General features: G+C 39.9%; 2 protein-coding genes across 5 annotated transcripts in view; one reads left to right on the forward strand and one right to left on the reverse strand.

The window, feature by feature from the left end:
- The window catches only part of LOC138178135 (junctophilin-1), a 44,636-nt gene extending 29,078 nt beyond the window's left edge, over positions 1-15,558 (reverse strand). Inside the window, 3 exon segments of the mRNA XM_069109638.1 lie at positions 2,777-2,988; positions 8,931-9,532; positions 15,110-15,558. Of these exon segments, the coding sequence (XP_068965739.1) occupies positions 2,777-2,988; positions 8,931-9,220 (502 nt within the window). The 5' untranslated portion in view covers positions 9,221-9,532; positions 15,110-15,558.
- LOC138178136 (cytochrome b5) overlaps positions 1-20,644 on the forward strand; it is a 46,155-nt gene extending 25,511 nt beyond the window's left edge. The window contains exons 1-2 of one of the 4 annotated variants that reach the window (XM_069109643.1): positions 18,912-19,007; positions 20,146-20,644. In XM_069109643.1, the coding sequence (XP_068965744.1) occupies positions 18,979-19,007; positions 20,146-20,581 (465 nt within the window). In that variant the 5' untranslated portion in view covers positions 18,912-18,978 and the 3' untranslated portion in view covers positions 20,582-20,644. Of the gene's footprint in view, positions 1-18,911; positions 19,008-19,633; positions 20,012-20,079 lie in introns of those variants that run through there. The other 3 variants (XM_069109639.1, XM_069109642.1, XM_069109641.1) reach the window with 3 other exon arrangements.
- Positions 20,645-21,089: the final 445 nt, after the last annotated feature.

Consider the following 21,089-nt stretch of genomic DNA (forward strand, 5'->3'; position numbering starts at 1 on the left):
ACGCGAATCGGGGTCGATCCGTGGACTCGCTCGAAATGCTACAACGGCCAGGGAAAATAGTTGGAGTGTGAGTCACACGATTTTATCGCGGCCAATCTAAAAGTTACTTTACGAGCCGTTGTGGACCACCGACCGTCACTTTGCATTTCCATGGATCGCAGAAATGCTACACGATGGATATTAAATAAAGCCGTCGGAAACGCGGAAAGGAACTGATTTTTATTTCAACTGTGACTTCGCACCGTTTTCATGTTGCTTTCGTGTCTTTTCTCACACATCATGCCGTACTGTTTGCTGTTTTCTCACCCTGGCCTAGGAATAAGGTTAAAATTGCCTCGGGGACACCGGAGAAATTTCGATTGACAAGTCGAGCGAATGGAAATCCCGATTTCCCCTCGAGGGATCAGAGTCGCATTGAAATTACGATTCTTTTGTGAAAAGATACTCGTATCACGAGATTAATCGACGCAATGACGTATGAAAGAAAGCATAGAGATGGAATATAAGGCTTAACCTGTTTGAAGTCGGTGACGCATTACTGATAAAAACAGCCAATAACACAGGTTTCTAAAAGAAATTTTTATTATCAGCTACTATTAAAAACATATTTTAAAAAAGCTATCTGGGGAAATACGTTACTGAAACGAAGTAATAGACGATGTTACGTAAAGATTAAAGCAAAGTTTTATGCATATGATGCATATAATGTGCCATCACAGATTAATTTAGGAATCAATGACACATGTATTCTTTCATTCCTCGGGTAGGACAGAAATCATCTAAAATCTAAAACATATATTTTTCATCTCCGAAACCTTGTCACTTATTTCATTTCTCTACATAAATGGAACAAATTCGACTTCGAATGAATAGTTCGGATTAATTGTAGGTCAGGTGTTTGTTGAATTAGTGGAGGTTTATGTCCGATTTCGTTAGCACGTGACTTTAAAACATCGACTAACCGTACGAATGGAAATACCTTCAAAGGTTAGAATTATAGGATTCCAGATATATAGCTGGTAACGCGACACGCACTGTCATCGCACGCAACTCGTCGACACGCGACGTTAATTAATGCGAACGTTTACTTATTTATTTCTATCCTATGAAATTACTGTCTTTCATCAAGCATGCACAACTTCATTAAGAACTTAAATCGTTATAATAATCTTATCGTTGTGATTTATTTCACATTATCATCTTTTGATAAAAGAGTGACGTAATTAAGAAAAATTCCTTATTAATTAAGAAACACGTAAGATTCTTGTGTAGTGTGAGTTACATATATATAATAAATGCTATAATATTTTATTATACAGGGTGGTTGGCAACTGGTGGTACAAGCGGAAAGGGGGTGATTCTACGCGAAAAAAGAAGTCGAAAATATAGAATAAAAATTTTTTTTTAATTTTTCTCTTTTTTTTTAAATTCTTCCATCGAGACAACGATCTACAGTGAGATCCGTTATAACGAGACGTGATAAAGTGCACGCGTACCGAGCGAAAATTCAAAGTTGATTTTCTCGAAAACAAAGCCTCAAACGAAAAATTTTTACTCTATATTTTCGACTTCTTTTTTCGCGTAGAATCACCCCCTTTCCGCTTGTACCACCAGTTGCCAATCACCCTGTACAATTATAACATTGCTATGCTAATACACAGTTGGATTTTTTGATATATAGAAACAACTTCTGTAAATACTTCAAAACTGACAATTTTTTAGGTAAATCGCTCATCTATCAAAAGGACGATATAAAATATCCATAGGAAATTTGTCTTCGATCTCAAAGATTTTCTTCGCGAATTTAGATTAATAAATGAAATATCAAATTATTTGATACGAAATCGAACGAATATCTATGTTTATTGATTATTAAAGCAGTGGAAAAGCTAGTCATAAAGATGGTCGTGTTGGCTATACTGCCAAATTGGCAGTGTTCCAAATTTCGTGCGAAAAAGAGACTACGTCTCTAGCAGACAGATTAGTAATTAAAGTACTTATTAATAACTACAGGATTAAACGCAAAAAATTCGAATGGCGGTTCTCATCGGTTAAGTGGGATCAAAGTTCGTCGAGGAATCGACAGCTTCGAGTCGATTAATCCGCGTCGAGATCAATCCCGGACACGTGGCTTGTCACTTGGAGTTGACACAGATTTCCACGAGTTGCTTCGACACCCAGGATACGCCGTATCCTTTGATCTGTTTCTGACAGCTTTATTTCGTTCCTATTACGCGTCAACCTTCCCTACCGCGTTCTCCAATGGTTCGTATTATTTTGCATTTCGCCTGAACTTCTTTCAAGCGGTAGGAGATTCTGTTCGTATCGAGTCAGACAACGAATAATTCGCTGCCTTCTCCATGCTCGAAAAATGTACAATTTTGTACAGAAATTGTAATTAATTTTCTAGACTTTCATTTTTTAAAAATTATAATTTTCAAACTTTGCACTTGCGATGTAATGCTACTCTATTCATTCTTCATTCCATTATTAATAATCCCATTAAAATAATGAGTCCCCCTTACATTAATTATTTATCTCTCAAATATTTATCAAGCCTTCTTTAAATTGTTTTTAAAATAGCATGCTTCGCGGCATAAAGTACCACAGAAAAATTACAATAAGAAATGGTTTATATAAACGACGCATCCCATTCAGCCCTTTTTAATATACCACACTCGATATCTCCGCCCACGTACGATGCACAAAATGCACGTAAAAGGAGCGAAAAACCAGCGTTCTTTCAATATAAAAGCACGATTAAAGTAGAACTCACCGCTGTCCGCGTAGGTCTCTGAACCGTATCCATCCTGAAGTCCACTCGCCCACGTGCCCTCGTACCTCGCCGTGGACGTGGTCGATTGTCTGACACCGTATCGACCCTTGAATCCTTGAGACCATTCGCCGCGATAAATCCACCGTCCACGGGTCTCCATGCCCAGACCGTGGCGTTTCCCATTCTGCCACTGGCCTTCGTAAACCGATCCACTGAAATTCGATATTGTTGACGAGTGATAATACGATATAAGATGTTCTCAGAAAATCAGTCGCTTGCGTTTCGCCCCTTAGCCTCGATGCACCAGAGTAATCAAAGACACTTTCCGGACTTGTTGCTCTTCGTGATTCAAACTGTTTTGCTAATTGGGTTTGTCTCGTGTTTCTTACAGCTTTGTATTGAAAGGGAAGTTTCTTTCGGAGAGATAAGGCTCGTCGAAGGGTGAACAAGATCTCTTTAATACAATTTTGTGTCATGGAGATCGCTATTTAGAGAATTTGGAATATATGAAAATTGTTAATTTTATTGACACTAAAATTATGAGAGCGATGAGAATGAAAAATTCCTAATATTTTATGGAAGTTTTATAGGTTTAGAACAAATGATTTCTGAAAATTTAAAAATTGCTAACTCTTTTTTTTTTAATTATACACATTTGCTAATATATATGCTTTTTTAACGATTTGAATGTATGGATAAAACTTTCTTTGTTTAAATCGTATATTTTTCCGATAGTTTTGATTGATAGAAATGATTGATACGAAGTCACCTATTTGAAATATATGAATGTATGAACTGTTGTGTTTTTTTTATAGATTATAGACTGTTGGTTTGCGTATCTTTTATAAATCTGATCAACAAAAGTAACAGGAATTATATGAAACAAATCAGATTTTGCTAGTCAGCTTCCAGCATACAATCGATACGAAAGGAACTCGTTATCGAAATGCTCTTTGGTCTTTTCAGCAGCTTTTATCGCGTTCAAATTCGAATACCCGTACGCTTTTCCACACAACAAATACTCGGTGCTCAAAGACGAATATGTTTCGCACGAGTGGATCCTCCTCGACTTCTGAAGGGAAAAAGAAACAGATGCTTCGATCTGAAGGAGCGATTTTCCTTTTTGTGTTTCATTCGAAGTTGCAATGAAGAATCTTTCTCTTCTTCGATATTGCGCCATGCGAAGAAAGACCAAATTCTTTGTTGGTTTTGTCGCTAACACATATACATTTCTGTATATATAAAAAATACGTCGCAACAAATGTACTTTGTTCTTTTCACGGGAAAGATATACGTTTTTCATAAATATTTATTTGACACAGATAGCTTCTCATATAAAAAGAATCACGATTACTCATAGTTAAAAATCAGTTTCTATTATCTTTGGTTCTTTATCCTTGATACTACGGTTGTTTATGTAAATTCTTATTTTTATAAATAAAATTAGTCGAATAAAATCTAAACTAAAATTTATTTTATTTTATTATCTTATTATTCTAGTATATTTGTTAGGTAACTCGTATATGTTTGTAACTTATATATCTTCACGTTTAGGTTTATTAACCGTTCTTTTCTTTCTTCTACAATGTGGTTTTTGGCGACATTATGGCTAGAGATTATTCGAAAATTACGGTTCCACATTCGCGACAATATTCACACACCAGTGTCGCTTGCACACAGTTCCAGAGTTCATTTTAATTAACAAGGGACGAAGATTGAAAATCGTATTGATATCGAACATCGAAAACAACCGCTTAGGAGAAACAAAAAATTGACAAGTCGTTGATATTCGCCATATGAATGAAGTTGCAACATTTCCCTGCGAATAATTTGAATTCTTTATTTTCAAACAACTGGAAATAAAACCTCTGACGTCATTTACTTGACCCATCATTTTATCTTATTGGATCCTTTTTCAGAAATCTTGTTGAATATAGAAATATCGCAACATAAACTTAGTACAGTCATCCACCTTATCAACGAAACAATATTTCTTCTTAATTTCAAGAGTTATCCGATGACTCACAAGGATGCTATCTATTTCCACCAGAAATATAAACATAAAGTTTCCCACTTTATTATAACCAATGACAGAGATAATTGCCGAAAAATGGTTCCACGTCATTTGTGGTCTCGAGTTCGTCATCAACGAAAGGCAGCATCGTAATTTATCGGGCATCCCTAGGAAAACGTGACTTGACGAAGACCTTGCTCCAATTTAGACGGAAACGAAACGACGGAATCTCTCGGCCCAGATACGTGGTCGCGAGAAACATAAGTTCCCCATCTTTGTCCCTTCTCCTTTTTTCCTCTTTCTATTTTCTTTCCACGGTATTTCCACCCTTTCAACGTCGCCAGCGACGCACTCTGATCGAGAGAAACCAACACCGAAACGTGGCGAGAGTATTAAAAGAAGAAACGACCACAGTCGCGCTGGAAGATCTTTAATACCCTCTAATTGCTCATTACAATTATAGAATGACCTTGTTTGAACTGTTAAACACATGCACGATAGCCATCCGATAAGGTTTAGTCAGTGTAATTAACGATTAAAGTGGAACGATCATTTTCTATTTTAATTATTCTATGATCCTCATTACTGCGAATTGAATCTTGGAATTGATACTCTATGTATACATCTGTCACGATATTAATTTATGTAATTCGAAATTTTGAAGCGACTCTTCTTTCGTTTTTCTCTTTTTCTGTTTTATATTGTTTCAATGATCATGCAAGATAATTTGGTAATTTAAAACAAACGAAAAGACAAAGACAAAATCGATCAAGGGACGAAAACGTGTTGTTATATCTCAATTAGAAACTTGTTCGACGTGCGTGACTTTGATTCGCGATACGATCAAACCCAGACCTTTCGAATGACATTTTTCTGTTACGTGAGGTCACGGAATCCACAACGTGTTCTCGTAATTGTAACATGACTGGTTAACGTGGTTAGTTAATCGATACGCATAAAACGCACGAAAACATCGTGCTTATCTACCACCTTTTAAGGAGGTCACGAATTCTTCGATGGATACTCCAACTTCGCTAATATCGAAGCCAAAATCCGAAGAATTATAAGTTATCGCTGTCAAAAGTGTAGATAGAAATTTTCCATTATTAGTAAACTGCGAATATGTAACTAAAGTAAATGGAACTGACCTAATTTAAAACCGCTAGCAGGAAACCTTCGCTTCTCTCGAGGCAAAAGAAAATTTGCAATAGGATCTGTAACATGGAATTTGAATACACAGAGACGAACAGACAGTTTTGGTATCTGGATGTTTGGGATGGTTCAGATGTCCCAATAACTGACATTCGATAATATTGGTATATTCTTGAACAATCCGAAGTTTCGATGCATCAACGTGACCTATTATCCGAATAGTCAAACCCTGGCTACCGAATGCTTCAAGGATCTACGAATTATTTATGATTTTTGACAGGGTGACGAATTCAGGATTGTTCCAAGTCCCGCGAAACACTCTAAATATAGTAATTTCGAATTCGCGGTGATTCTTTTCGTTTCGGCCTAATCCCGAGTGTTCCCATTGATGAACACCGTCGTACTAAAAATACATAAAAATGTGGGTCAATTCCCCTATACGTTGAAACGTGCGTGTGTCAGCCGATGTTAATAACACTTATATTTACGAGCTCTCGTTGCACTGGACTATTTAAAGCTGCGTGACAAAATTTCTTCCGGAACGATCGACGGCTCAAATATAGTCGCGCAACTTACAACGTTACGCGGTCCCGTGGAAAAGAATCACCGAGAGAAATGTTTCTACAATTTTTATCACAGAAGCTTATTACACCATCTTGTTTTTATTTATTTATGAATGAGGCAAAAAAGAAAAATGTCTTTGATGTAAGAACGAGCGAAATATATCTAGTGATTATATTTCATTTCATCAAATTTTTGCCTTGTCAAAAATCAGATCTTCTCTAGAAGAATATTAGACTGTGAAAGTGATACATATGGTAGCATTGTTTGTTATTTGAGCAAACTATAGATAAAGTTAACCGCTTTACTGATCGCAAAGATAATTATTTTTTATTTTTCTTCTCTAGACGAAACTAGACAGAGATTTATTTTATCTTCGAAATACCAGAACGAATATATTATAGTTTTGCATATCATACGCGGCTTATATATTTTGGCATTTTTATTACCATAAATGTAATCTTGATATTGCTATACGTCGTCGCAAAAATCCTTTCGATAAATACGAACGTTATATATTATTATATTCTATATACATTGATCTTATTTGAAGAAGAAATGCTCTTGTACCATTGAACACAATCGAAAAATCTCTCAAGAGGCGATTGAACAGGAATACCATTGAAAAACGAATGAAAATAAGCTTCTATGATGAACCGAGGATTATTTTCCCCCTGTTAGAGCCGTTGGCTGAAAGTCCTGGAAATTTGGCGAAACGATTGTTTGTCGCGTCCGTGAACTAGGTCCTAACCGCTCGGATCCCACTGACCCGGACTCGTTGTCCTTGCACTCGATGACCTACTTTCAGGATCGGGAGATTCCCGCCCGGCCCCAGGTATATACCGAGATACGTGTCAAGGTCTCCCGTTTATCTGGAATTCACGCCGTTAGAGACGGTTCCCAAAGATAGAGTAAAATCAGCTAAATTCCGTACGGCCAGGCTAAATGTACGAATTTATCATCTCACTATTCGATGACGTCTACTAGTCGAAATCGGTTCACGCTTTCTTTCCACAAAAATGCATTGATAATGCGACTGATAAATGGAAACATCGTTATTGTGACATTTATGGTTACTATTAAGTGACTATTGTATTGCGAATAAGTCATAACGTTCAGAGTTGCTTTTCCACATAACAACGAGACCAAATCCTCATCACTCAAATATCAACTCTGGTCATCTCAACTATAACGTTTCAATGTGCTCGTTAAAGAGCTCTACGTTTCCTCTTTGAGCGAAAACCTTCATCCGTTTCGTGGTCGTTTATCTGGATCTGTGTCGTCTTTAGGATTCAGAAGATGAGGTTTACGGGTTCTTTCTGCCTCTAGCGATGTATGTAACCCGTGAAAGCTCTGCTTTTGCTTTTGATAGAGAAGCTTCCACTACCTAATTCTATATTACAGGCTGTCTATATTTAAGAAAACGATAGTTATATCATTCACGTACGACGAAATGGTAGATGAGTTGGAAGAAATTTGATCGAATAGAATCGATCGTTTCAAGTTTGGACCGTGTTTGTTCTATCGAGAGTAATTATTTTAGTCCTCTTGCGAGTCGAGGAGATTTAGCTTTCGAGACAAGAGAACCGAGTTTGAAAGCATTCGACCGCGATCGAGATATCGATGCTGTGCCGGTGTATCCCCGAAATACTCGGGCATGCACGCTCCAGCAAGAACTAACGAGCCTGAACCAGTTTCATTTACACGGATGCCTGTTTCAAGTGTTTATTATTCACCGAGAATCTTCAAAATAGAAAGACGAGTGACAGCAAGCAAATCTAATGTCTGTTTTTGTAGTTAATGGAAAGGCAATTAGAACATAAGGTAAAGATTGTTCTAGATAAATTGAAAATGAATAACGTTTTTATTAATTAAATTCATGATGATTAATTGATTTGACATCGTTCCGCTAATTGAAGACGGTTTACGATCTGGATAGTAACAACGTACACGGAGATTGGCTTAACCGAGAAGATCAATTTTAATCCGTAACGAACAGAGAGGGCATTTGTGGTTTTAAATCGTTGAAGGCCAGAATTTCAAGAGTTGCGATGTCTTTGTAGTATCTTAGACGAAGTTTCCAAAAGATCCGTTTTATCGGAATTTTAATTTAATCCACATTATTAATGTTTAACTATAAACCACTAAGAAATGATTTTCATATATAAGTTGCATTTAATGATCGTCCTTACGTTTATTTTATATCGACGCATTTTGATAAAAAAAAAAAAAAGAAAAAGAACAGAAAGAGCCCGTATATCAACATCCTAACGGAATAACTCAGGATTCTCGAAAAAAAATAAGAAACCCGATCAAAATTCGCCGGAGAGAGTCGAGAAAAGCGGCGCTAGTAAGCGAGGCAAGGGGCGAATAGAGCAAATTGAAAGCATGCCAAAAATTAATAAGAATCCAAAGGTCTGGTCTCACCTAGGCCAGGTGTAGACACCGGAGACCTCGAAACCAAAGTGCCAGCTACCAGAGTATGCACCTTGGCCCTTGGGTCCCGTACATACGCCGTGTCCATGAGCTTTCCCATCTTCCCAACCGCCGCAGTAGGTGCCGCCATCGTCGAAATCGAATCTGCCACCGTTAACCTGGGCACGATTAGACGCCGCCGTGGCGGTACCTGTCGCTCCAGGTTGGGCAGTGCTTATGCCACCTGTTTGAGGCAATTCGGCACCACCTGCCACCCCGTTCGGCGCTGGCTGTTGCTGCATCTCTTAACACCACTTTCTAGTCTTCCACCACCACCTCCTCCTCCACCACCAACTTGTTTCCTCACCACCCACGTCGTAATCTTTGCCTTTTTCTTTTTCTTCCTCGTCGTGATTGTGGTCGTAGTCGTAATCGTTGTGGTTGTCGTGCTCCTTATCGTCGTCTTCGTCTTCGTCGTCTTCGTTAGTGTCGTCGCGCTGACCCGTTACCAAAAATCGCACGCGCCTCGTCTCCCTGCTGAACGTTGCTCCGTCATCCTTCCTTCCTTCCACCTCCACGGTTCTTCTCGTTTTACGCGTACCACCAACGGACCTCTGCAAGATCACACGAACAACCCTTTGTTGATCACTCCAAGTCGTCGACGAGAAACACTGATCGCGTCAACTATTTTACTTAGCCACGTGAAAACTCGCGTACGCGATTATGTCCGATGTCTTCGCACGGGAGCGCGGGGTCGTCTTAAAGAACGATTCGAAGAATCGACGAGACTCGAGCGCTACTATGCTCTAACGAAGAGATTAGGGTAAATTTCTCTGAACCAGCATGGTCACGCGTTATCGATCAATGATCGACCGGTTGGTTATTTGGATGTCAAGGATACGGTTTTTCTTTTCTTTGTGTACGATCTATAAATACGAAATTCAGCCCGAAGCGAGGCTAGACGAGAACGCTCTAGGATTCGACACGGGTTAATTTTAGTTGCCGTTGGTCGGACAGCAACGGACCTGAAAGGAACATCATCGCCGCAAAATCTCGAGTCTCGGCAATACGAACTACGATCACAGTTCACAAAGACGATCTCGTGACTCCCCTGCGAAACGGCTTCGACCGGCTTCCCGTGGCCTTGAAACACTTGAGGACACAAGGAGAATCGATACACCCGTACGATCTCCTCTGTAGCACCGTGCGTCGTTTTACACGTTCGATACTTTCGTCGATTTCTTATTCTTTGCACTTCCTTTTTCTCCTCATCCCTACGTTTTTCACCACTATCGATCGACAGGGTTCTGGCGATTCCGCTAATCGATCGCCGATTATCCTTCGAGCCTAACACGCGCTCGACTCGCACGCACACGCAGCCATTCGCACGCACTCGCCACCGTAAGCAGCCAGTTTAAATGCGGCTCAGATTCCCTATCGAGTCAGCAGCTGATTTCGCGCCACGCGCTACGAATCCGCGACAATCGATAAAAGGAAAGAGAGAGAGAGAGAGAGAGAGAGCGTTTTCTCTTCTGCTAATTCGCCCCAAAATCGACGATTCCGATCAACGTTCCATCTAGATCCGATCACCTGTGGTCAGTCGGCACTACGCGAACGGCACAATCGACGATACACTTTCGAGTTTTTCCGAATATCAACGTAGTAGTATCCGTCTCCAGGCATTCGATGGACAGTCTTAATACCAGGAGAGGATGCAGCAGGTTTTTCGTCGAACTTGTCGAAACTCGACGGCTGAACAGCAGCCGCGGTTTCGCCGTCCGTCTGACGCCGTTACGCAACGCTTCTATAAGCATCCGTGATCCGCTCGGAATGTGACCCTCTCTCACTCGCTCTCCCTCTGCTGCACGGTCTATCTCCGTTCCACTCTTTCTCTCGTTGCTCTCCTCCCCTCTGCCTCTATCTCTCTTGTTCCACCTCAGCTTTAGCTCGCTCCTATCCTATGTTCTGTGTTCGTATGTCGCTCGGTCAGTTGTTAAAACGAAGGCGCGAAAGCTCGTCTGATTAGAGGAACAGTTGGAGCTTGGTTCCTCTCTAGATTAGTTGCTGGTCGCGTTAGTCTACGTGTAAGTAGTAGATGAAGAGAAGAAGAAGAAGAAGAACAGCGGCATTCTGTACCGCCTGGTCTCCCTGGTCCTCCTACGTGCGAACACGATGGCCAGTGAATCAGCCCGCGCCGCCTCTTCCTACATGCGGCCTCTTGTCGGTCTTAAAATATTCACTAGACTTCACGACGAGCAGAGTTTCGCGAGGAGCAGTGCCGTTCGGCCAGGGAATATAGAGCGATTCCTCGTTGGGCTCGACGGCCGATTCACCTCTATCCTTTCGTTTCGTGGATCCACCGAACGAAACTACGCACGCGGTACACTATAGCAGAAAACGATAGAACGCAGAAGAACGAGCGATTAGCCGGTTGAAGCACACACTCGCACCTTCTTCTCTCTCTATCTCTTCTCTATTTCTCTTTCTCTTTTTTTACGACGTACAGGACAAGCTTCTAGGGATCGAGATGATCATCGGTAACGTCACCGTTGCCTTCGTGTCCGATCGCGATTTACTTCGTGTTGTTAAGTCTTAGTAGGAGCGATAGTTGTTGGTGTGATGGCAATCGCGATGGTACGCGTCAGCATGATCAACGGGGGCCCGGAAACCCGGTGTCGTCGCGACGTCGACGTTTAACCGTTCGCGACCGCTGGCTAGACACGATTCACCGCACCCGCCCAACGTCCGTCCGCTCTAGCAACACGCTAGAGCGGTGCTCGTGCTCGAGCTCTAGCCTCGAGCTTCTCGGCTAGCTGGCTAGGAGCTTCTATTTTTACCATGGGGTGGCGAATTGTTCCCCACACCGGCGGCGGCCCACGAGGCGGCAGCTCGAGCGGACCAGAGGTTCGCCAATGCGACCGGGTTCAAACCATTTATAAATAGTAGGAGTTTCTCGCGCCGCTCGCGGAAAATCGGCGACGATTTGCCGAAATACAGATTCGGGTCTGACTCGATGCTTTCGAGGACGTACAGTACTGATTCCTGGATTAACCTGTTAACCGGGTCATCTCTTAACCCTTTCATGGTCCAATACTTTTTTAGCCTCCGAGGAAAATTATTTTTTATCGATTATTGATAATAAAAACAAATTTTGTCGAATGATCTAAGAGATGTCAAATAAGGACATTCTATTGATCGAGAACGTACTAAAGTACAGATAACGTTGCGTACACGTAATATATATTGAGAGTGAAAGGGTTAACCCTGGTTCGTGAATACCAAAGAATAGCTATAGAATCTGTTAATTGAATTCGCAAGAGGAATTTACGATAGGTTTGGTTCAAGAAGAATTTATATCTTTGATGTCTGGGTGGTTTAATTCGTCGATGAGTGCGAGGCAGTTGAGCTGTTCGTATTTCCGATTAACCAGCCGCCTTGTCGAACACGTGTACCGTAGATAAAAATTAATGATATTTAGAAATAGCAGCGGCGAACGCAATTGATACGGTATGGGCTGTGAATCCCAGCGAGATTCACGTGTACGAAACGAATACGCTATATTGCTAATTAACGTTTGTTGATGTATCGTGTATACTTGTATACGTAGGAGCTTGAACGAGTGATTCGAAAGAAAATTTCGAAGAGCCGGTAAATAGAGGCTGTAAACGGCGATAAAGTATCATGGCATGAGTGTTCATTCAGATTTGTATGATTACTAATTCATGGGAGAATTTACGTGTTTGATATATTTAGATGATCCAACTTTGAATGAACGCGTAACGAGAAATATCAACAATTATATCTAGCACACGTGTTTCCTATTCGTAGAACATCCTTGCATAGAATGAAATTCGAGGAAATTTACGAGAAACTTGGAATGTTTCGTTCACTCGCCTTCTCAATGAAATCCGGAGAATATAACTTAACGAAAAACTTAGAAAACTCAGTGATAGATCTTTTCATTCTACTAAAAGTAGAAACATTAATGATCACATTCGGCGCGCAATCATGTTTCCTCTTAAATGGAATATTCTTCTTCAGAATGAATTCAAGGAAACTTACAAGCAACTACGAAAACACTCAACAACCTGTCTTTCGATTTGATAACAGAAGAATCTTGACAACAAGTAAACGTAATAACTTGCACGTCGTTGAGTTGAAGTCGTAGTAAAAGTTACGAAATGGAGGGTGCTTTGCTTGCTACGGGAACGTGCAATGAGATCTAAACGACTGGGTGAACAAAGATTTCGATCGATCGATGAAACAGCATGGACGCGTCTATAGCCGGTGCATAGGACTGCATTTTTGATGCTGCACTCATCAATGTCGGTCAGTCGCTTTCCTCCCCCTTACAGAAACTAGGCTTCCTTGAATTTATTAGAATACATTCCCCCGTGTCAACGATCCTACGAGGCTCCGACTGTAACGTTGTCTATTTTTTTTATCTTCTTCTTTGTGCGTCGAAGAATGAACGAAGAGAGCTGATCGAAAGCTACGGAGTCTATGTAGAACGCGGACCGTCCAATCCTCGCTCGTGTCCTCCCGCTTTTTTATATAACAGAAATCAATTAATCGATCCCCCTTCGGTGTGCCTATTGTTGCACGCAACAACGAGAAATAATTACGCGTTCCCCGATGATGCTCTCACGCTCGCCGGCGCGGTCACGAGAAAAAGAAAAGAGAGGCCACAAAGCGCCGGTATACCCTCATTATTAAAATAACTCCTCCTAGAGGATCGTTTTTCCCTCGAAATGCTCGTTCTAGTGCCAACTTCGAGACGATCGACCGCCTTCTTCGCCCAAAAATCCATCGACTTCCACCCATTTAATTCTTCCATTTCGGTTCGATGCGACCGCCTCGATCGGCGTTTAGTAGGCGAAAAATATTACAGGCCAAATCTAAGCGAACGTGCGACGCCCTCGTTCCACGCATGCCTCTTGCACCTGCGGACGCGTCCGACCGCACCGTGGCTGCGAATCGCATCGTCGTCGTCGTGCGTATCCGTGATCTTTGTCTCGTGTCACCCACTGATGATTATACCGATGTTCTATGTACGTATATAGTGTCATGGCTATCACGCGGTCGTTACGCGGGAACAGAAGCACCTGAGGAATCGTCGGTAACGTCCACGAGGCTTAAGGATTCCTTAGAATCTTGCAAACTTACGTTACGCGCTCTGATATTGTAAGTTTTGTTGCAGTAGTAAATAATACACGAGTAATAAATGTCCGTGGAAAGGAATAATCTGCAGGTAATCGCGCGCATCCAGAATGTTTTCTAGTAAAAACAAGAAATCATCGAAAAGAGAAGCACGCTAAAATTAATCACCGAACATTCTATAATACGTTTAATGGACGATGGATAACGAGAAATCGATAAACTCGATCTATATCGAGGTAAGAACAGATATAAATATTTCGGAGTTGAGATTATCATGCGGCAGAATTGGTAGTCCTCGAAATATCGCGTCACCGGTGACCAAGTCGAGGAAGATCCTTACGTCTAGCGGTATCCTGCGAATGGACGAGTCGAGATCGATCCGTGAAAGAAGAAAACCGACGCACTCGCGACCCAAAAATACTTGGGAAAAATCATATTCGAAGCGCAGCTGCAAGCATCACTAAAGAAAACACACGGAAATAGAGCGGACACGGTTAGAGCACACGGCTCGCGCGCGCGAGAGTGAGGCGCTCGTGTCACCGTGACCCATCGGGAGAAGAAAGAAGCTAAACTAGAGTCCTTTCAACGTATTCTTCTCACCAACTATCCTCATATTTTCTCGCCATAATTCACGTTGCACACGCTCCACCCAGAACACACCACCAATTTTAAAGCTCTCTCGGGTTCGCACTTCCGATCGATCGATCCGCGCCAGCGGCACGTGCAGTTTTCCGCGGACGATTCCGGCCGAGTCGTCTATCGCGCACTACGCACTGCTCCGTGAAAAAACACGTTGTGCGTTTTTCCGTACACGTGCGCCCCGGCCCGCACACGGCACTTGTCAAGCGCACTTTCGCAGCTGCGCCACACCGCATTCACGCATGCAACCCTCTGCAGCAGCACAGGCACACGCATTCAACCAGACGCACGTTTCATCGATACTATATCGCGGTATACTTGTGCACGATACTCATAGTTTAACCGTTAATACGATGCGATCGAAATAGAGAAGATCGGAAACGACGATATACCGTGCCGTGATGTGGCGTCTCGACGCTCCGGCATCGATGGGCCACCGTGGACGCGTCGATCGTTGCTTCCTCTGTTACTCTCCACCGTTGCGCACCGGTCTCTGGCTCTACTCAACCCTGGTCCTTCTTCCTTTTCGATCGTTCACTGCCTATCCTCGTCGTGGTCGTTGTACGATGATCGTGTCACGCTGGTCGTCGCTGTAAAGTTGTCTCTTCTCTTGGTCTCAACTCTCCTACACTTGCTGTCACTTCCGGTTCTCGCTTGTCGTTCCGCAATAAAACAGGTATACTATTTCCCGCGAGATTCGTTTTATTGCGGAGGCTCCGGCTCGGTTTTCCACCTCTGCGTCGTCGACGTACACGCACCGTGGATACGGGAACGTGCGTCAGGGTGGTGGCATGATTGCGACTATCCACCTTAACGTACATCGCCGTCGGCGCTGCCCTCGACGCCGTGCGACGCCGGCGTCGTGGCGCCTCGAGTCGGCCGCTCGAGTAGGACACATGCGCTGCTCGATACCGATGGCCGCGATTCGTCGTTCGCGCCGTCTGTCTTGAGCGGGATATCCTACGATGAGCGAGTTTTTCAGATGAATTTTCATTATATCAATTGAATCTGGTTTTTGTTTATTTTTACTAGATGAAGCTGCCACTTAGCGTTTCTGTGGTTTGATTAATTGGCCTGTGATATGAACGAATGAGTTGTTTTTAAAAGATGTGAAAGATTTCGTTCGGTTATTTGGATAGAATGAGGTTTCCTTTGGTTGCGCTTAAATTTTAAATTAAAATAGTTCCACAAGTTTATATATAGTTAAATATGAGTTTCAGGCAATCTGACAGTCTTCCAATCTAAATTTCTAATCTAAACTCCTGCCATTTGTTTCGGCTTATCTTACGAAATAGCACAATGTGGAGAGTGTCGTTCTATTTAAGCTCAAATATCATTCCCGAAATCGAGAAAATATTGTTGCCCGAATGGTCGTGGCAAACTTTTGCAATCGAACTTTCAACGAAGTTTCATGCGACAGAGCTTCGGAGTTACGGAAAGCAAATTATTTCGAAGCGTTTTAAATTAGAAAGAAACGCGAACAGAACCTTCGAACATTGCAGGTTTCCACAAGCTACGGAGAGGGATGTTACGATAATTCGAACGTGATCGAACTAAATTTCAGGCTTGAGCGAATTCACTTCTATCAGGTCCCGTACTCGAAAGTACATATAAACAAGAAGATGGAATAAGGAGGGATGGCAGAACACATTTACATGCATGTCGAGCTAACTATGTAGTACATATTTCGAATGTAGGATACAATATGTGACCACTGGATGGAAAATCGAGGTGTGGCAGCGTTTACTGGAAAATCGAAGGCAATTACTTCTGTAATACGCTTCGTAAAATTCAATAGATTCGACTATCGACAAGAGAAATGGTTCATCCGTCACATTGTCGTATCTTCCGTATAACAATACATCAGATAAATTTACGAATATATCTTTTTCGTGATCGAGTAATTTAAATATTAAACAAATTCTTGGAACCTTGATCACGTGAGCTCGTTGACCGTAGCTTATCGTTTCGTTTTATGATAAAATTATATTCGCTATGAAAAGTACGAAACACTTTTGTTTCTTAAATTATAAGTTTGAATTTATCAATGACATAGGATTTTTTATCCTTAAGTAAGTATCTATGAATACTACGATTCTGTTTTCTTATTTATAGTGTACAGAATTCTTCAGAAACAATATCGTTTATTAATCGTTGTTAAACAAATTTTGCCGTCTGCTGGCAAGATGTCAGCACAGGGCGACTGGTAACATCGTCTGTATCGACGGACAGTTAAATATCGACATTAAATCCAAGCTCGAATAGATATCCACCGTTGTTGTGTTCGTATGCACTGCATCTCATCTGTGACTGGCACTCATGTTCTTTGGAATATCAAATTTTACCATCGAAAAGTTACCCTTAGTTAAATTGTACACATGAGATACATAATAAATATTATTATACTATAAATTTTGTTACACGAACTGAAATACCGACTGTATTCCTCCTCTTACTCTGCCCTTACTTATTATCATCTTTCTCCTCATTTCTCATCCCTTTTATGCCCTCTCACTGCTTGTTTTTCTAAGATGCATAGATAACATTGTAAACTACATTAATACAATATAGAAATATATTTAATATTTTAAACATTGGTTGGTCCTTATTGTCGAAAAACGCTTTCAGTATTGCGTTTGTTGCGATAATTAAGTAATTCGATCGTTGTCCAATTAATATACATATTTAGTAGTAGAATCGGTGTAAATTTTTATTTCGAATATTATATCTTACGGAAACAGCTAAAAATTTGGAGTTTATCTCGTCGTTGTTACGTATGCTAAGTTACAACAGAAAATATCGTTCGAGATAACTAAAACCCACGACATTGATTATGTTTAACATTATCATAAATCGTAATGTCGCTATCGATTTGTTTCATTACGAAGTGAATCATTCTTCTTATAAAAGGTATAAGCTTTTACATATTTATCACTATTATTTTTTATTTATCACAGTGCTATGTTCTTATAATAATCACCCTAATGAAACATGAGAATTAGAATTTTGTCCTCTCATGAGCGAATAAAAATCAGATTATAGATAATTAACGAAGCTGAGAAGCTAATTACATATGTATTTATAATATAGATAATTCGTTGCTAATAAGCATAAGAATAAAACGTTACATTCCTAAATCAGCTATCATTCATCGATATATCTACACTTTAACAAGCTGTATCGTAATTTATGGTGTTTCTATTCCTACCATCGCGTAACCACTAACTTGTCAGATTACACGCTATCATTGACGTAGCTAAATGTGAACTAGATTTATCTCACGAGCAAGAAGTCAGCAGCAACATATGTACATTTTAGTGACAAATCTTTGTATTCGATAAAAACGTATAAAAAAATATAATACATTTCTTGAGGATTGCATAATTTCACGTGTTTCTCTAAGAAATGTGAGAAATCTTGCTGATAAAGATACTTTGATGTATTTTCTCCTGCAAAGTTGAATGCAACGGTTGGCACTAACAGGAAGTAAGAACTCAAGAATAAATTCACGTTTACGCTATAAAATATGTTTGTATACTCAAAAATCGATTCGCAATATAGGTAAAAAATTTGAAATTATTTTCCCAATTGTATCCATATCGAGATTTATTTTAATTTTATTACTAATTAAAATTCCTATCGAATAGTATTACAATTATTTTAATTTCGATAGTATTACAATTAATTTCAAAAGAAATAATTCCATAAGAAGAAAAGAAAAACCTAAACCGATTATTTTTTTAAAATAACAAAGTAAGCGCTATCTAGCACTTTATCTTCTTTCGATAAACTTCTAACGAAATAATTTTCCAAAGTAGCAGAACTCGAGGCAGATATTTCTTTGAAACGCTACATTTATCAATAGTCATCTCTTTTCTTTTCGTAGATTTTTCCTGAAGGAATTTCCTAATATTACTGAATTTTAAGGTGACTTTTTTTAAAATTCTTAATTTCTACGGAACTTTTGACCAATAATCCATGTTTCAAAATATTCGTAAAAATACAGGAATGGATCAGAAATGATCTTAATTAGATCAGATGGTTTGATTAAATAATTAAATTCATAATTTATCACGAACATTGAATCGCTACGCCATTGGATAGCCAAGGCAAAGTCTAGTCAGGGAACAACTAACTTGTATGCATCGGATTTCAACCGGTAATAGAATTATTTTCCCTTGCCCCCGATTGATTTCTAGGCAGTGTCCAGTACTGCGTGCAGTGTCTCATAGGTGAGAACTCGTGTAAATAGTCAAAGGGAATGGAGAAAAATCGGGAGTATGAACGAAAGTAATCACCATTGTTGATTTTTCGATCAATCGTAAATTTAATAAAAATCGATTTTCGACGATAAATCTGATAACAGTTAGATAGTAAATCTAAGTGTATCGTTCATTTTGTAGTCATAGCCATAAAAAAGTCTCGCTAGTTTTACGACTAAATTTAAAAAATGATATTCTCCACTGCATGTGCGATATGAAATATCAAATGAAAATTACATCAAGTGAGAAAGTATCGTACGTTGAATTTATTATTTTTTAAGTGACAAGATTTATCTTCGTTTTAAAACAATTAAACAAATTCACGAGATTATCGAGAAATGTTCTATCAGACACATTGAGTCTTCCATTTACTTCTTTCATTTTCTTCATCATAACTTTATTTTATTGATCGTAGAGAATCTCTTCTTCTTTAGGGGGATTGAATTTTTTCAAATTGCATCGAATTCGTATAATTTCAAGTCATTAATTATTTCAAATTAAATGCTTCAATAGCGGAAAAATATTTGTGGATCTCTTGCGAGATTTCGCTGAATTCATGAAGAAACAAACTCGATAACCTCTAACCCTACCGAAATTTATTAATGTTCATGAGTCATATACAATTAGTATCTAGTCCACCTCTGGATTCTGCCAAGGGAACACGTACGATTAATCGCGTGTAAGATTAAACGCGGTGCATTTTCTTCAAAACCGAGTCGCGTTTCAACAAAAATCTGTATTTCTTCTTATTCAAACTCTAATTTATTCGAATAAGAAATAGATGGCGATTAGAAGCAAATTAATTGAGCAAACCGGAATTTATTCTTTAAATTCTTTGTCGTCATCGCGATTTCAATTACAATTCGAGTCTAATTAATCTGCATCCTTACGAGAGGCTTAATTGCGCCTTATTTGTCACCGCATAAACTTTCTTGTTATTGTTATTTCACAAAACTTCGCATCTGAAATACATGAAATCTCTTCAGCTATCTAACGCTCATTTCTATTGCGATGTTGCGTCAGCCAATGATCGTGAGTTAACAGTAATTTCTCTCGAACATAAGGAAGTGGTGCGAGCCATCGATTGTGTTTCTTTTCAGACGTAGCAACGCAGCGACCAAAAGCATGGATCTCCTCGGTCTAACCTTCCAGTCTCTGGATTTCAGGGACAATAAACCTCAAGAAGACGATTTCCTTGATTTGGAAAACCAAGAATGCGAGGAGTCTTCCAAACAATCTAACAAGAAACCATGGAAAAAATCTAAGGAAGACTTGACGTCGTGTACCAAGACCGAAAACCAACATCCAAACCAACAACTGAGGATGATTAGCTTGGACGAAGTTGCGTGGCATGACACTGCTAACAATTGTTGGATCGTGATACACGATTTTGTTTACGACTGCACAGAGTTGTTGAAGAACCATCCTGGTGGATCAGACGTGATTCTTGAATACGCTGGCAGAGACGCGACTTTGCCGTTCATTGGCACTGGACACTCTTCTATGGCGAGGCAGAGCTTAGAGAGATACCTCATTGGTGAACTTCCGCTCGAAGAAAGAATCTTTCGTGTATCCAACGGTGTCAAAGTCGCTGGACTTTAATATATAATTACGTTTGATATTCTATTTGTTAGATGATTTTTGTTCAAAGACACGTTATAAGTATATATCGTGTTTTGTGTCTGTGTGTGAAGATCTCGAAATTGTGAAATTTGACCTAACATTAATCTTATACAGTATGAAGGTTCTGGAATTGCAAACCGCGATAATTACGCGATTAGATGTAAAGATCAAAGACCAAGGTTAATTTCAGTTTTCCCGATGTTCTTAGTCTTACGACGAATTTTTCCGTGCGCTGCCGTCCTTTTATGCATTACACCATCAAGTTCCTACGTTCTCTTTTTACAACGATAGAATAAAGAAATTTTATGAAGTTGTTCCTTAAATCGACGAAAGAAACGTATCTTTAATGTTAATGTTTTATCATCTTTTGATACTTAAACTGCGAATATAAGTACAAGCACAAGCACATCGCTATATTTGTGAAATAGATTTATTACGAAATCAATATCGCGTCGCATAATTGTAGTGGATGATGAAATGTTTAAAT

This window comes from Bombus flavifrons, chromosome 3, assembly GCF_040668555.2.
Source record: "Bombus flavifrons isolate JBK064 chromosome 3, iyBomFlav1_principal, whole genome shotgun sequence".
Lineage (NCBI taxonomy): Eukaryota > Metazoa > Arthropoda > Insecta > Hymenoptera > Apidae > Bombus > Bombus flavifrons.